Source organism: Lissotriton helveticus, chromosome 3_1 (genome assembly GCF_964261635.1).
Source record: "Lissotriton helveticus chromosome 3_1, aLisHel1.1, whole genome shotgun sequence".
Classification (NCBI taxonomy): domain Eukaryota; kingdom Metazoa; phylum Chordata; class Amphibia; order Caudata; family Salamandridae; genus Lissotriton; species Lissotriton helveticus.
The window spans coordinates 562,585,236-562,603,550 of record NC_136061.1 but is presented as its reverse complement, the minus strand read 5'-3'; the positions used below and the strand labels follow the sequence as shown (position 1 = coordinate 562,603,550).

At 43.3% G+C, this 18,315-nt stretch overlaps 1 protein-coding gene across 7 annotated transcripts in view; it reads right to left on the bottom strand.

Annotated features, from left to right (window-relative positions):
• The window catches only part of FTCDNL1 (formiminotransferase cyclodeaminase N-terminal like), a 221,454-nt gene that overhangs the window by 131,954 nt on the left and 71,185 nt on the right, over positions 1-18,315 (bottom strand). For 2 of the 7 annotated variants that reach the window (XM_078680499.1, XM_078680506.1), the window contains one exon: positions 5,302-5,472. In XM_078680499.1, the coding sequence (XP_078536625.1) occupies positions 5,302-5,416 (115 nt within the window). In that variant the 5' untranslated portion in view covers positions 5,417-5,472. Of the gene's footprint in view, positions 1-5,301; positions 5,473-13,037; positions 13,151-13,386; positions 13,449-13,538; positions 13,637-14,033; positions 14,111-14,287; positions 14,384-18,315 lie in introns of all 7 variants that reach the window. The other 5 variants (XM_078680500.1, XM_078680501.1, XM_078680504.1 and 2 more) reach the window with 5 other exon arrangements.

The following is an 18,315-nucleotide window of genomic DNA, read 5'->3' as shown; positions in this document are numbered from 1 at the left end:
CTGTTACTTGTAAACTCCTTGCCTTGTGTTCAATATACTCCAGTCCAAATCCTGCTATTGATTCCAGGTCTCCTTTTATGTTATTATGTTATGTTATTAAATCTTTTGTATCGCGCTCTGTTACTACAGAGTATCCTGGCGCGGTGAGTTTTAGACAAGGAGAGTGTCAGTACATAGCATAACCAACCCAACTAGAGAGGGGCATTAAACAGATGGGTTTTTAACCCCTTCTTAAAAACAGAGATGGTCGGAGAGGCTCTAAGGTACAGAGGAAGTGCATTCCAGGCTCTGGCGGCTTTAACTGCAATGGACTGGCCTCCCAGTCTGGCATATTTGTATCTAGGCAGGGCCATTTGACATTGGTTGGCAGAGCGCAGTGCACGGTTTGGGGTATAGAATGAAAACCGTTTCTGCAGATAAACCGGTCCAAGACGATGGACCGCTCGAAATGCCAGAACCAGAACCTTAAAAAGAATTTGATGCGGCACTGGAAGCCAGTGAAGGCTTCGTATATGGCTCCGCACACTGGATCTCCTAGGTAGCGAGAATAGCAGACGAACCGCCGCATTTTGGATCACCTGCAATCGGTGTACCATGTAGTCAGGCAAGCCAGTAAATAGTGCGTTTGCATAGTCGAGCCGAGACAAAAATCAGGGCTCGTAATACAGTCTCTTTGGCTACTCTAGGGAGAAGAGGGAAAAATCTTCTCAAAGTTTTAAGAGTGGCAAAGCAAATGCCAGTCAGTTTGTTGATGTGGTCCAAGAATTTAAGGTCCTGTCCAAACCAGACTCCCAAATTCTTGGCTGGACCTCCCACTGAGTTAGGGCAGGGCAGGTCCGAGGGCCATATCTGGTCCTTAAAGTTGTCAGGGAAGGAACCAAAGAAAAGGACCTCGGACTTGTCCTCATTGCACTTAAGTTGGACCTGTGCAAGCCACCGAAAGACCGCTGACAGGCAGAGCCGTACGGTAGATGGATCAAAGATACCCTTAGGCCAGGTGAAAAGCAGCTGCGTATCATCCGCATAGGCCATTATTTTGGCTCCCAGCTGTTCCGCCAGATAAAGTAGGGGAGTCATATATACATTGAAGAGTAAGGGGCTTAGAGTAGACCCCTGCGGGACCCCTGTCGTCAGTCTCTTCGGCGAGGAGGTGTGAGGAGGCATCCAGACCTGCTGTGTCCTATTACTCAGGAATGATGTTATCCAGTCAAGGGCAGGCCCGAGATACCAACGGCCTCTAGTCTCGCAAGGAGCAGTGAGTGGGGCACCGTATCGAAGGCGGCAGAGTGGTCCAATATAATCAGGACCGCTCTGCCACCCCCATCCAGGTACTCCCGAACCGCCTCCGAGACCTCGACCAGTGCCGTCTCGGTACTATAGGCGTCTCTGAATCCTGACTGTGCTAGATGTAGCGCTTGGGAGGACTCAATGAAACTATCAAGCTGTCTAAATACCACCTTCTCACACACTTTTGCCAAAGCTGGCAACAATGAGATGGGCCGGTAGCTCGACTGCGCTGTTGGGTCCAGTCCAACCTTTTTAAGAAGTGGTAGCAATTTCGCTTGCTTCCAGCTGCCCGGGACAGTAGCTGAGGATAGAGAAAGATTAATAATCTGTGTCACCTCCTGGTTAATGGTTTCCGTTATCCCTCCCAGAACCCTAGCAGGACATGGGTCTGAGGGTGACCCCGACTTTAAGGCCGCCAGGACTGCCCGTATGTCAGATTCAGAAGCAGGCGAGAAAGCAACGAACTGGGCCTCCAATGTGTGACTCTCCAGTAGCGGTAAAGCAGGTAGGGTCTGAGAAGTTCTCTGAACAGCTTCTAAGTCCAGTTGGATTTTCTTAATTTTATCAGTAAAAAAGAAGGAAAGTTCTTCACACCATTGGACAGAAGAGGGAAGCAGGGGTTGAGCAGCACATGGCGATAGAAAATTCTGGACTATCGAGAAAATCTCTTTACTATTATTGTCTGCTTTTGCGATTCTCTCCGAATAGTACCTACTTTTAGCTGCCTTAATCGCAGCATAGTAATCCTTTTGAGCAGTACGTAAGTTCTTTTTAGCGGCCGGCAGGTAGGCTTGCCTCCAGACGCGCTCCAGTTTCTTACATTCCAGCTTCTGTTCTCGCAAGGCATGAGTAAACCATGGCTGTGAGGGTCTCGACCGCATCCGGCGAATGCATCCCGCATTTGTGGAGGCAGCAGAACCGTTCGCAACCCAAAGATTGAATGCATCAACAGCCGCCTCAATCTCCATGGACGGTGCTGGTCGAGAGCAAGAAAGAGAATCAGACAAAGCGGTCAGGTTAATTCGTTGCGAGTGGGCCAAAGGAGGGTTTTTTTCCAAGTCCTTATCTAACTGCCAGGAGAATTTGATCAGGCCATGATCTGACCACGTCATAGGTTCAGGAAGAGTCATGGTGATGTCAAAATTGGCGCAAATCAGGTCGAGGACATGGCCGCCCACATGCGTAGGGACTTCCACCCACTGTTTGAGGTGAGCCATAGTAAAAGTCTCACCGAGACGAATAGCCTCAGTGGAGCTCCCCGCATCTACATGAATGTTAAAATCACCTAAAAGTAGGTACCGGGAGAACCGTAATGAGCGCGGCAAAATGACCTCCTCCAAGGCACCAATAAAGTTTCCAACGTGGCCTGGGGGTCGATAGACTAAAGTGCCACCGAGAGTGAAATGCGGGTTAAGCTCCAGGCAAAAGTGGAGGAGTTCAGCCTCTTCCAACTCATCCTGATGTTCACAAGTAAGGGTCCAATGGTCCCTGTAAATCACCGCAACCCCTCCGCCTCTTCCCTGCTGACGATCTGCTCTACAGATCCTAAACCCGCGGGGAATGGCTAGCTCTACTACCGGCGCGCAGGAGTCAGTCATCCATGTCTCAGTGATAAAAAACAGATCCAGATGGTTCTCTGCTAATAACTCGAAGACCTCGGCCGCGTGACACACTAGCGATCTAGCATTAATTAATCCAGCCTGTATCCTCTTGGCTTCAGTGTAGGCTTGGCTAGGGAGTGTTTCATAAGTAAGGAAGCAAAAATTGCACAAAGGACATACTCTAGAAAGGCTGTCAATGGGCGCCCATGTATTCGCAGCCTCACAGGTATGAACATTTAGAGCCATGAGGTCTGCAGAAGTATACCTGGGTGCAGTAGTAGGTTGAGAAGTCCGAAGGAGTCGACCAGGGGTAGTGGCCCTGTGCCCGGCCAGAGCCCGGACGAGCACAGACGGGCCCTCCTTTGGCGCTCCTTCGGCGCGCAGACGGCGCTTCCGCTGCGCGCGTCTGCTGCGCGTTCGCTTAATCATGGCATTAAATGAGGTCGGTCGAGCTGTCGACTAGAGCGCCAACCCCGGGTGCAATGCGGTCCCGCCTAACTTCCGGGAACCGCTGGGGTCGAGCGCTGAGGCCGGTGCAGGTAGGGGGACGTGATCAAAGCGCAGACTGTGCAAAAGAGCAAATGTAAAGACCACACCAACAAAGTGCAGCGGAATTAGGGTCTCCGGGTAAATGAGGGACAGACAAAATACAATTAAAAAACGATTTCGGTACGATTAAAAAGATGCAGCACAATTAATAAAAATACAAAAGTTAGCAGCAGAATGGACTAAGTTAAGCAGGTAATTCTATCCGAAGGCAGCTATCTCATCAATTACTCACAGCCATGCTCGCCGCCTCTGCCGATTAAATGAGGTCGGTCGAGCTGTCGACTAGAGCGCCAACCCCGGGTGCAATGCGGTCCCGCCTAACTTCCGGGAACCGCTGGGGTCGAGCGCTGAGGCCGGTGCAGGTAGAGGGACGTGATCAAAGCGCAGACTGTGCAAAAGAGCAAATGTAAACACCACACCAACAAAGTGCAGCGGAATTAGGGTCTCCGGGCAAATGAGGGACAGACAAAATACAATTAAAAAACGATTTCGGTACGATTAAAAAGATGCAGCACAATTAATAAAAATACAAAAGTTAGCAGCAGAATGGACTAAGTTAAGCAGGTAATTCTATCCGAAGGCAGCTATCTCATCAATTACTCACTTTACCCGAGTTCAGTCCCTATTTTTGTATTCCTACCACAGTTTTCCCTTGTCTTCTTGTCTGTTTGCCTTATAACTCCGATTGCCTTCCTAGCAAGTGTGCCAATTAGGAGCCAAAGCTTGTTCGTCTAGCACAGAGAACCAAACAGTGTGTTTTCTCCATAAAAGCGGCTGGGTGTCTCACGAACTTTATGAGATCAATCTACTTCTTGCCTTGCTGTGAGATTCTTTCACCTCACAGAGAGATTACTATCCAAGGAGTATAGTTTTCTGTCTCGTTTGTACTTTTTTTTTTTAAATACATTTTATTGACTTTGTAAGGTAGCATCTGGGCAACAGCCCTGCATATACATTTTGAAACAAAGTACCAGGCTTGTATACAAAGTTAGCAACAGTTTACATATAGAACAACAAAAACTCTGAGCAGACAATCCCATTACCCGTCATTTTAGTGAGGGTGCTTGAGTATCCGCCTTAGCGGTGACAAGATATTGAGTGTGGCGTGTTGCGACCAAGGACGTATGGAGAGGTTCACCCATCAGGGGGTCTGACAGGGAGGGGGGGGGGGTCTATACTCCGGTATGTTGCCCATCGGGACCATATTTTCCAGTGTTCCAGGGGACAGCCTTGCGCTTGGAATAACGCAATCTCTGTGCCCATACAGTTATCCAGTTCTGTCTGCCATTTCCCTAACGTCGGGCGGGATGAGTTCCTTTCCATAACTGAGAAATATCACGCTTAGCAATTGTGAGGGCCAGAAAGAGCAAGTGTTGTTTATATTGATTCCCCCCTATTCCATCGTTGCTGTGCAGTAGAACTAGCTTGGGGTCATATGGGAGATCCCAGGATAATACCCTACCCAGGCAAGGTGAAGGGCTGTATTACAGTACAATCCCAGACCGTATGTAGAAATGTTCCCTCGTCTCTTCCGCAGCGTAAACACTGGGGAGATTGAATAACCCCCATTTGAACAGGTTTTTTTTGTAGTAATTGTGTTATCTTACAGTTTCCCTTCATAGACTTTCAGTTTCCTGATCACAGTCTGTTCCTGCCTACTACAGTCCTCAGCTTCTGTCCTCTCTTCCTTAAGGTACTTGTATACGTTTGACCCCTTCCTTTGACATCCCTTTCCCCTACAGATAGCACCCCCCCTGTAATCCAGTCTTGTCTCGAACTCGCCCACCTTGTCCTATGACAGCCAGTTTATGCCAGGCAGCTCTAACAAGCCAGGCAATCCATGAGTACAGTATGCCAAACTTACCGTAGTGATCATAAACTGCGGCTCTGGCAATGCACTCCACCACATCTTTCTTGCGAGCCTCTGAGATGTTCAGCAAACAGGCAGCCAGGCGGAGCCCCACCCTGGCTGTAGACATCGTAAATATTTATTGTTTGGTTGAGTGGGGCCTAGGGCAGTAAAGTCTCACCTGTTCTGATTAATATAAAGAGACAATGTTGGAAAACATTAGAAAACTCAACAGAAAGAAACTCAATCCAACATTGAAATCTTTTCAGGATTCGTGTTACTGTCTTTTATATGCATATCTTGATGTTGTCTGTTGTATAGAGTTGGGTAACAAATGCTGGTAAAACAAAACCAAAAACAGAGCATTTGACCCTTTCGATTTTCCCTCAAATTTTCAGAAACGCCCCTACAAGAGATGAAAGAGGTATTCACACAAGATCGTGGGAACAGAAGGTGTGGTTCTCTCTTAGACATTTTATCTCCCTTTCACTCTGTTGTCCACTCCACTTAAACGTATTATGTGTGCTACGAGCATCGGTGCCTTCTTCTGAATTTTCCAAGGTTGAGACCCAAAAAAAGTCATAAACTATTATACAGACATCATTACAGTGGATGATGTAATAGGAAGTGTCAGTATAGGAAGTGGTATCGGAAGCGGTGCCAAGTTATCATTATTGTTTTTCATTTACTTTCAAGGGGGCAAATTAACAATTTCAAATACTTTTTTCACATAATTTAGAGACAAGCCAGCATCCTCACCAGAACACCAGTGACCTTTTCCTCCCACTTCCATGTGGGCCTTTCAGAATGTTCAGCAGTGTAAAAGATTTCATTCCAACACAGGCATTTTCTTTTTATTTACATTTTTTATTGTTTTTAGAAATTCAAGAACAAGAACAAAAGATTCAACACATCAGTATTATTTTGGTTAAAATACATATGCAGTACAATAACACAATTCCTGTGATATATATGTAAAAGATGATCAGCATTCCAATAATCTCCAAGACAAAAATATGTATAAGGGGCATGAATTCTATGAATCATAGCCATCTAGTTAATTCAAGTATGGAGGCAAGTATCAATCACTCAGATAGAAAACTGTTTACTGAGTCCATAGTCCTGAACGTCACTAAGTGAGGGATTGGATTCAGCAAGTTTAGTTGTGATCCTATGAACGGAGGAGATAGTGTGCCACCATTGCGAGAAACGAAAAGGGTTGGGGGTTTTCTACCAGCTGGAAATGTGTTGACTGTCACTCACTGTTAGAAGATTAAGAAAGTTATTTTGCAGTTTTTTAGGGGTTCAGTGTAGGAAAGAGATAGGAGAAGATTCTGAAACAAACATTTATTATTTGGCATGATAATTAGGCACAGCAGTTGGTTCATTAGATTTGTTCAACTGTCGAGGTCCAGTTTGATGGTTGCAAAATAGATGCCCCTGATGATCTTTTAGATTGCAGAGGTTGAGGCAATAGGCTTTATCACTCACAGTTTCGTTGGAAAAAAATCTAATGTAACTTTGTCCTGAAATTTCATGATAAACTTTCTCATCTATTTATTTTTTTAGGTGATATTGCTTTTGGAAAGCACAACGTGAGATTGGAAGGTCTTGTTCAAAAGATTTACCGATAGAGTGGATACCTTTTTTATCCATGAAGGTCAGAAAGATTGTGAACAAGTGGTTTGAATGTTAGCGCTATGCCAAAGGACGAATATTAACCATTCTGTTTTGGTTATCCATAGCTGCTTTTTATAGCTGCACATAAGTGTTTGGTTGCCATAGGCATGGAGGGGCTAAGCTTTTTAATAATGGTATAGAGAACAGAGGAAGAGTTAGGGGATAGGTAAGTGATGCTTCTATATTTTATCTAAGGCAGTGTGTATAGATCATTTGCATTTAAATACAACAGTTGGCCTGAGTTAATCTAATGGTGGTCCGGCAGGTCATGAAGTTTGGATAAATAACGACTACACAGTTCTTTGGTTCTCACAGTTTGTTAACAGAGAGATTAGGTTTATTGCCTCTCCATATGAAGAAAGTTAGTATTTCATTGATTCCTGGGGAAAATTGAATGTATAAAATAATAGGGATGATCATGATTTTTATGGTGTCAAGTTTACCTCCATCAATACGGGGCCGGGGGGGGGGCAGCTGGAGGTTTTGCTCTTAATATCCTATAATATTTATTTATACAAAGGTTAATTTGTCTTGAGAAGGGCGTATGTTATTTGCAAGAGGCATCATTTGAAACTATATTTTTTAAATGGCCTTTTAAAACATATCTTAGGGGGAGAATTTTGAGTTTGTCTTGATTGAGTTTACATGCAGACAAGGAGGTTTAGATCCAATTCTTCTAATAGGTTGGATATTAATTGTTCTGGGCCACTGCTGAACAACGCCATCAGCATAGGATATTAGCATATATTCATGAGCCTTGGTTTTAATATCTTCTATAGACTGGTATCTGATTCTGGCTAGCAGTGATTGGAGGGTAATAACGAAGAGAAGTGGAGAGAGGGGACAACCTTGTCTAGTAGCTCTGGTTAGGCAGAATGTCTTGCAGAGTACTCTGGGTCTTGTGGATCTTTGGCAATCTTATACAACAAAGTAGTTGTAGCTTTGGTGAATGTTCCAGGTGGTGCAGATGGTTAAAGAGTTCTTGAAGTTTTGCGATAGAGTGTCAGGAAGTGCATGTTAGGATTCAGTAGTCAGCCCATCAACACCTGGAGCCTTTCTTTTTCTTGAATTTGCAAATACTTACTTGAATTTCTTAGATGGTAATTTTTTTTCTGGAGGCAAGAAGCCTATGATGTCTATACTGGGATGCTGCTGATTTTAAATTGGTAAAAATAGTTCTTCTACAGTAAGCGGTTTATTTTTGCTGGTGAGTTTCATATGAGGCTGTAAAGTTTTGATGATTTCTGTCTCTTTAGATCTGGGAATCCCTTGTTTATTGTTGATGACTAAGATCTTACTTTTCTAGTTTTTAAGTATTTAGTTAAAGTGCACCTTTTGTTTAATTCAATTTTCAAGTTCAAGAGTTTCAAGTTCAAAAGTTCTTTGTATGTTGAATGGCCATCTTTAACATACTTACTTTTCATTAGCTTCCGACTATTTGGCAGTGTTTTTAGCAACTTATGGTATGATTTTGCCACAAAAAGCTGGTTTAGAAGACATAACAACCGCGGTATATAGCAAAGTCTCAACTGCTGGTCCGGATTTCGCGTTTGTTGTGGGGGTAGGTGTGAGAGGCGATGACCGCACGCAGCTAAGGTACCTAAAGACCGTGCAGGTCCCACAGGAACAGTCTGCGGGGCCCGATAGGGTTTTCCTAGGGGTCATCATACCAGAGTAGGACCTTTAACCTACCAATTACCGACCTACTGAGGTTGTAATTTTTTCTTTCCTTTCTCACATTTGTTCACTGTGTAGTACTGTCACTATAGGTCCTGAAGAATTGCCCGATAGGAAAGAAACATGTCAACCTGACCAGAGGGTCGAGATAGCTAGCCATTACCTTTCCTGTCTCTCTATCTCCCCTCCCACCTTTTTAACTAAGGGAACCAGCCACATCAATAAAGGTCACTGTGGACTGTTTCACCTTGTTTTAAATTCACCACTCCCGCACGACTACACTATTTTTTTAACCCCTCACACGCACTCACCAACTGGCCGGAACAGAAGAACTCCGACAAAGAGCACCTATAAGGTGCCCGTCAGACATTGCAGCGCCAGTCTGACGAGGAGCAGGAGGCCAGTGATGGAGCATGACATCTAGCTTGCTGGGTGTGCGAGGCTTTCTAGTTCCAATAAGGGAACTCCCCGGTTCCCTGTGCAGATACCCTCCACTCCTAACACACACTTTGCTGTTTTTTCGTTTCTCCTGGGGAACTTTGTACCCTGTGTTGCTATCATACTATTCCTGTATGCCATCTGGGGAAGGAGGTTGAGAAAGACATGTTTAGGAACGTCAATGAGAACAGAGCATTGGCTGACAGAATAATCAATCCATGCTTGAATTCCATGTTAAGAAATTCCAAGTTGCCTGAATCGGGTGTGTTTTCCAGCCAACATCTTCTGATTACCATTCAACAACCATCAACACCACCCACAGTACAGCTCTCACCATAAACTCTACATGCATACTGCTGACAACCCAAACATTCTTCTGTCCCAGCTGTGAACACTCACCACCCCATTAAATCGGATGATAAGCCAAGAACTATCCATTCCCAAACTGCAAAGTACTTCTCCCCCAGACCGGTATTTCAAATAACCATAAAGTGAAGCTTTAAAATGACGGAAGAGTCACCGCACTGAGACGACTCAAATGATCAATGTAAATTAGCCCGTCATCTGGAAAGATGCCACGTTTTCTACCTGCGTAGCCCCTTATAGGAGCTTGGTATTCTAGGGACAGAAATGTTTAGGTGACATGAGTCATCACAGGATCATCCCATCAAGGGTTACCCAAGTCTTCACAGTAAAGAATCAGACGGGTGTGATCCATCTCAATGAGCAGCTCCCAAGCTCCCCCAAAACAGGTTCCTAGGGGTAAGCACCACGTGTGGCACAACTGAATCATCTAATAGGCTCTCAGGTGTACTGAACATTCTGAAATCCCAGCATACTGATTCGGGGGGGAACTCAGGATAAGCTAGTTTGACCCTTTGGGGGACCTCCTGTCACCCTGCCCTCTAATGTCTATTTCTGTGCAGGCCACGCTGGTATCTCAGCTGCCCCTTCAAGCACTGGGTTCCCTGCAGCAGCCATTAGGACATCCATGAGTCATGACCTAGTTCTCGCACCCGCACAAGAGGGTTTGCAGCACAACTCCGTGGTTCTGCCCCTTAGTTTTCCACCCATCCACCAAGTTCAAAGCTTTTTCAGGACTCAGCAAAAAGCAGGATTTCCCAACCTTTATGTCCCTATAATAGGATAGTGAGATCATGATGTATTTTAGGCTTTGTACTCTCAGTCTCTTCTTGACCCCATCAATGCATTTTCACTGTATTTGTACCATCTGGATGAAGCTGGTAAAAGTAAGAATTCTCGTGTTTCCCACTCCTTGCTTCTATGGTGATTTGCTAGGTTGATCAAATCATCATCCATGTTTTATGTACATTTTTGTGGTTAGATTTGAGCAATTGTTTATGCCTACAATTCTGCTAGGTTTTTCTATGCATGTCTAAGCCACATGAATAGAGGGCACTACAAAGCAAATATGAGCACGGATGATCAGTACACTGCACGTTTATGCATATTTTGAATGAATCTATATGACAGAAGCACTTGTTACATAACATGACAACTGCGCATGTGGAACATGTTATGTCAGAAATGTTTGGGCTACATACGGGTTGAGTGCCTCGAGAGCCTGGTTTATGTGCTGGCTGTATGGAAAGATTGAATGGAGCTGATCAATGGAAATGTCTCTGGTGCCTGAATGTAAAGGGCGTGCTTGGATTGTTTGGGGGATGGGTCATGGTTAAAAAGGTAGGTTACATATGCACTGGTGAGCCATGTTGGGGAGGAAGGAGAACAACTGGGAATTGGGAGGAAAGGTCTGAATAGAGCAGGAAAAACTACCCTCGTAAACAAATATATGCATAAAGGTACCAGCAAGTTCTGTATTTACTGCATGTTTGTGAGATAGAGGTTTGCAGGTTTGACTGATTCTGAGAAGTTATTTAACTAGGAACAGCCGAAGTGGCCTGGAGGGTGCAGAGATCAAGAACATGCAAGTATCAGGCTACGCTTCTAACTTTGCAGGCAAATTGATCTCCAGACTCTTGGAATGCATTCAAGACTTTCCTCCCATTTTAAATCTCTGACAGTTTTGTGCCAACCAAGAAGCACTTCATTGAAGCCCTTGTACACAGCTTCTTCACTAGCATCAAAGGTTAAAGAGCATTAGAGCAACAATATACCTATTTTAAGTGCCAGCATTGTCTGATCAAGTTATGTTATGTTATGTTACATATATTTATAACGCGCAGAGCTACTTATGAGAATCCTGGTGCGGAGCCTGGCGGGGGAGGAGACGGAGTACTATCAGGAGAATAAGTGTGTTTTCAATTTCCTCCTGAACCATACACGTTGAAGCTCCACCCCTAATTAATTAAGGAGGGTCCGTGGACAGGAAAGGGAGCGTCCAGAACGTTAACGCTCAGTCAAGACCATCAAGAAAACCTGCACAATACGTATTTTCCAGGTTTCTATATGTTTATATTTATTCAAATAATAGTATCATACAATAGTATCATATCATATCTCAGCATAGTCTCCTACGCCGACGAAACCCAGCTCACCCTCTCCCTCACTAAGGACCCCTCCACCACCAGACTCAACTTCCAGGAAGGCATGCAGGACGTAGCAGCCTGGATGAGCAACATCTGCCTAAAACTCAACTCGGAGAAGACAGAAGTCCTAGTCCTCGGAACCACCCCATCGACATGGAACAACTCCTGGTGGCCCACCGCCCAAGGCAGCCCACCGACCCCACGGACCACGCCAAGAACCTCAGCATCATACTCGACTCCTCCCTATCCATGAACCGACAGATCAACGCTGTCACCTCCAGCTGCTTCAACACCCTCCGCATTCTCCGTAAGACCTTCAAATGGAACCCCCCCGAGACAAGGAAGGCAGTCACCCACGCACTCAGTACCAGCAGGCTGGACTACGGAAATGCCCTTTACGCCGGCATCAACAAGTCGCTGCTCCACAGGCTCCAGACAATACAAAACACCACCGCCAGACTCATCCTCGGGGTCCCCAGACACAAACACACCAGCCAACACCTATGCAAGCTCCACTGGCTCCTCATCGAGAAGAGAATCACCTTCAAGATATTCACCTACACCTACAAATGTCTACACAACACTGGACCCCAATACCTCAACCACAGAAAGACCCTCCATGTACCCAAACAAAACATCTGCTCTATATCAAAAAGAAAAATGAGAGCAGGCCACACAGCACTCCCAAAGTTGTCCAAATAGTAGCTAGTCTAGGAAAACCTAGATAAAGGTTCACGATCTATCGAATCACAATATTATATTTTAAGTCCATTCACAATTGGCAATATGCAAAGTCCAAAATACTGGAGATAGTTTCAAATTTAGAGATCCAAGCCAAGTCGTATTCTTCCAACTCTTTATTATGTATCCATAGACATATAAAAAAACTTCACAGCTCACACCGCCGACACGTGTTTCGTCTCATAGAGACTTTTTCAAGGCTGGAAGCATAGAACAAAACTACAATCAATATAAATTTATATAATTATAAAAACACTTACTAATTACATCTTTCTATATACACTTTAAAAACAAATTTGATAAAAAAGTATTAGCTTTTCTTGAAAAACCACAAAAAACACAGTGATGACATGAACATATCTAATACATAAGTACAAATTATTGCATTTATCTTTGCCTAAACCCACAATATTACTATGAGCTTGTCTTATTGATAATATGTGGATACAGGCCTGCATCACTAATACTTCTAACATAATCAAAGTATAGTTGATAAGGCTCAAGTACAAACCTAGTTAAAATGCTGGATAACGTGTCAACTGAAATACACGGAAACAAGCACATTCATTGATAGACAATTTACACGGTGGGAGTTTAGTGTAAATATCAGTTTGTTCCTAAGTCCCCTATACCATTGACACGCCAAATAGGTTTAAGTTGCTCCATAAAGCGATCCATTATCACCACATATTTAGGAAAACGTACCAAAGATAGTAAATGCGTAGACGTGTTCATATTTCGCCTTTAGGGTAGACCCGTATCCCTCACGTTGCGCCTACCAAATGCTGGCCATACAGTGGACCACCCAACCAAAGTTCCTACAAATAAATGAAAAGACAATACCTCACACTAAGTAGCATGATCAAAATTCCTACAAATAAACGAAAGACACCACCTCACACTAAGTCGCATCATCAAAAGTTGACATGAGAAACCTTGCTCATTTACCACCAGCAAGTATATATATCAATCCATAGTGCTATTTACAATAATCCTACCGATAATGGACTGTTGTAAATAGATACCCTCATCTATAAACAAAAACTCCACTCACCTCTTCTAAATGTTAGATCTGTGTGGAGATTCTTCGTTGAATGAACGGCCGTAATAATATGTCTAGAAATAAAAACGAATCACAGTCATGGATAAAACTACATATAACGAGTGTAACTTAATAGTTATGGAGCTATTATTGGTGTTCCTCACCAAAGTTTGTACAGTGCGTAGAAGCCAAGTAGGGCTGCAAAATATCTCATGTTGTATATCAGCACCGCAATAGGTAAGAATGTTCAATAATCTCAGTTCTATATGAAAAAGAGGGAAAAGGCATAGTGAGATTATAAACCGTCTGCAGTAACTGTAACAACTAGGTCCATTAAGTGCAAAATAACATCAAAGGCATACAATGTCCTACTTAGTTTACTAACACTTTATCACATATATCAAAGAACACCCATTATATACCTTCACTGAGTGTTCGAAATTTAAAAGGAAGAGCTATATATGGTAATGTGAGCCCCTTTCGCACTTAACACGGCTAGGTTCGCCATGTCAAACTGTTATGTCACCACTCCATTGTTTTCTAAAAGGTAATGAGCGAAGCTCGATAAGTATAAGGCACACACTAAGATGAACAAGGTCTCAACATCTCCCTACGTTAAGTAATAGGGTAGATGAAAGAATTTATGTATCAAAACTCACTTCATAAGTACAATGCTTTTCTTGAGTGGAGAATCTTCTTCAATGTTAAAGGGCGCGTAACCAAGACCTTGATAAGTCTGTAAAGTAATAAAGACCATTGACCCAACAGCACGATAGGCATAACATCATGTCGGATCATATCATAGTTAAGTGTCGGGAAAGCATCATTCAACTACCGAATTTTCCCAAATTCAAACCCAGGAAACAGCATACTACAACTAATTATCGGCAGTCTTCCCAAGCTGAAAGCTCACCTCTCCGATAGATGATAGCCGGCCAACCTCCAATACCGACAGCAACCCGACTCGAGTTCCGGCGAGCATATTTAAAGTGCTAGACGAGTTCCGCCCCTGTATCACGTGATAAGTGTGCCAAAGTTAATTGTATGATTCTTACGCATTACGTGTATACACGGCGGCCATCTTATAAAGGGTTAGGATTCAAGCGGCCCCAAACAATACTCATAACTCGCTACCTCGTACTACGTTATAAACGAATAAATGTAACACAATGGAATCAAATCGTATATAATGCGAGTCAGTAAATATCTTGCTTGATATAAACAGTCAATGAGAACACAATATAAGTTGCATCCTAGGTAATATTCATCAGTACTCTTCATATTAATTTTAAACAAATGTTTTAAAGCACCAATCCTATCTGTTTCTTAACAATAGAAGTACATGTAAGGCACCAAGTTCTAATGCTCATTTCATCATGCCTAGACCAGAATGGTCCAAATACATGTAGTGTGTTATACATGTGTCAAGAAAACATCTGCGGGCGATAGTTAAAACAAAGAAAAATACTTATTTATCAATCTTTCAAGAAAACATGTAGCTCCCTATCTGTGTTTAGCCCCAGGTCCACTGCTCTGAGCTTGATAAGCCACTTGGTTTCCAATTTGCGTAATGCCATAACATTATCACCCCCCTGGGATTTGGTTTGATCATATCTATTCCATGAAACTGTATCCCCAATATTTCTATATCAGAGTGTTCCTTATTATAATGTGCTGCCAGTGGGTACCTTGCGTTATTGCGGATGGCTCTGACATGCTCTTGTATTCTTTCTTTAAGTGGACATAAAGTACTTCCAAAATAAATAAGCCCACACTGGCAGATAATACAATATACCACCAACTTGGAATTACAATTTATGAAATGGTTGATGTAATGTGTTTGCTTAGTGTTTTAACTAAAATACTTCTTTTTGTCTAAAGCAAATTGGCAGATGTTACATTGTGTACATTTGTAGAAGCCACATGGTTTGGTAGGCAGCCATATCTGGGGTTTCTCTAGTGTAGTAATATTTTTTACAATGGACGGGCTAAGTATGTTTCTAAGGGTTCTCCCCTTCTTGTATACGATCCGTGGTCGTGCCCCAACATATTTCTCTAAATCCTGATCCAGATTGAGTAGATGCCACTGTCTTTTGAGGGAACTAAAAATTTGTGAACTATTGGCGTTATATTTAGTTATAAACGCCAATTTTTCATTAGTATGTTTTTTAGGACCCTTATGTTTCTTTTTCAATGTAGATTCTCTAGAGACTTTCTGTATTTTATTCTGTGCTCTCTCTAGCAGAGTATTGTCATATCCCCTAACGAGAAATCTTTTTTTCAGGGTCTCAATCTCACGAACAAAGTCCTCTTCCGTGCTACAGTTGCGCCTCAGTCTGGTCATTTCTCCATAAGGTATGGCCCCTATTTGGGAAGCAGGGTGAGCACTGCTGGCATGGAGCACTGCGTTGCAAGATGTGCTTTTTCTGTACAATTTTGATTCGAGTTTACCATCAGCAATAAATAGAGTAACATCCAAAAAGGAAATGCTGTCCTTACAGGATTCAGAGGTGAAACTCAAATTGTACTCATTGCTGTTAAGGTACATTAGGAGATCATCCAACTGTTCCTCATTACCTCCCCAGATCATAAAAACATCGATGAAGCGACACCAATATACAATATGTTCGGTGAGCGAGGGAGGGCCCTTTTTCCAAATATGTTGGTCTTCGAAGAACCCCATATAAATATTGGCAAACTATGGGGAAAATGTTTCTCCCATCGCAACACCGGAGTGTTGCTGATACCAATCATCCAGATGTTTAAAGAAGTTGTTATTAAGGGCAAATCTGGTTAGTTCAATGATCATTGTAGTGTGATCATATAGAGTGGCATCTCTCTTAGATAAAAAATACGTAAGAGCAGCCATTCCCTTTTCGATGGGTATACTAGTATATAATGAGCATACATCTAGTGTTACTAGTCTGAATTCTGGTGTCCATTCTAAATCTTCAAGCTTACAAAGGAGGTCTTTGGTATCTTCTAGGAAAGATGGAATATTTCGTACAATGGGTTGCAGAGTGATATTGACATATTCTGATATCCTTTCTACAGGCCCACCTATTACTGAGATAATAGGTCTCCCAGGAGGCGCCGTCATGCACTTTTGTATTTTGGGTAGTACGTATATATAGGCTGCCTTAGGATTGGAGACGGTTAGATATTTTAACTCAAGGTCAGAAAGTAATCCTGCACTGTGCCAATATTTAAGAATCTTATCGAGATTGGATACGGTCGAATTCATAGGGTTGGATACAAGAATTGGAGTCTGATAATTGGCGATTGATTTCTCCAATATAGTCCACACTGTTAAGCATGACAATATTGCCGCCTTTGTCTGCTTCTTTTATCACAAGATTATTCCTTGCTTTCAGTTGTTTCAGAGCATCTCTTTCACTTTTAATCAAATTGTCCCTCTTTCCTAGTCTAGTCCCCAGAACCCTATCTTCCAGTTTGCAAAGCTCCTGGGTAACTGTTTTATAGAAACAATCTATAAGAGTGTCTGCCGTTGTTGTTGGTAAAAACGTAGATTTAACTCTAAGGCCACTATCTGTGTAGATGTTACTCTCAATGCCTAGATCTTCCATAATACTGCCCATAGTTGGTGTGTCTTCAAAATCGTCGTCCATCCCCAGAAGCATTTGGACCCCCATTATGTCTTGAATTGTTTTGCCACTCTCACTGACATTGTATATCATGGTTTCTTTAGGTTTTTTATTCACGTCCAAGAACTTCTTCAGTTTAAGCTTTCTTACAAACTTGTACAAGTCAATATGGACAGATGTAAAATCAGCTTTGCTCATAGGACAGAAGTTAAACCCTTTCTTTAACAGGGTTACTTCACTAGCAGAAAGTTCTGTTTCAGATACGTTTACCACAGATACATCATTGTCAGCATCAGTAATGTTAGGACACATCATATTAACCTTGTCCTCAGTATCAGATACCATTACTTTTTCTGTAGACGTGAAACCGACCTGGTGACTCGGAGTTTGGTCTTCCTCTGTTCTTCCTCCCCCCCCCCTCCTTGTTCTTTTCCTGACTGTGGTTTGCGATTGAACCCCGATTGTATTCCCTTTCGGTATCGGTCTAGTTCAGTTAAAAGAGAAGAACCAGGGATGGGGCTTCTGGATGTTCCTGCCACTATGGAAGAGTCACTTCTTTTGTCACTAATTTCAGTGAACTCACTATTGACACTAGATGCTTCTTAATCACTTATAGATATTGTTTTATCTGTTCTTGCTTCTTTCAGAGATGAAGTCCCTGTTCTTGGTTTAGCTTCATCAAATCTCTTCGCGAACGTGAAAACTCTACCATTTTTGTAGTCTAGTTCATCGCGTTTCAGCTTTCTGATCTTTTTGTCTCTTATATAGCTTTGATGATGAGAACTCAGTACTTCTTTTAATATTTTAAAGTTCTTATCAGCTATGTCTCCCATGTTAAGGGAGTTTATTTCTCCCTCTATTTTCTCAATGTCTTTCAAGAGTTTCTCCCTCTTACGTTCTGCGTGACGGATCAAAATGTCCATCATTCCAAATGAAGACCCATCCAGACCCCCTCTCATCCTCTGCTCCTTTTCTGTAGGTAGAGGGGCCAGTGAGGAGAGGTGCTGGAGAGGCGAGGGGAGCTGTGAAGGGAGGTGCTGGAGACGCGGGGGAGCTGTGAAGGGAGGTGCAGGAGAGGCGAGGGGAGCTGTGAAGGGAGGTGCAGGAGAGGCAAGGGGAGCTGTGAAGGGAGGTGCTGTAGAGGAGCGGGGAGCTGTGAAGGGAGGTGCTGGAGAGGCGAGGGGAGCTGTGAAGGGAGGTGCTGGAGAGGCGAGGGGAGCTGTGAATGGAGGTGGAGGAGAGGAGAGGCGAGCTGGAGAGGAGGGGGAGCTGTGAAGGGAGGTGCTGGAGAGGAGAGCTGGTGAGGGGAGCTGTGAAGACAGGGCCTGGTGTGAGA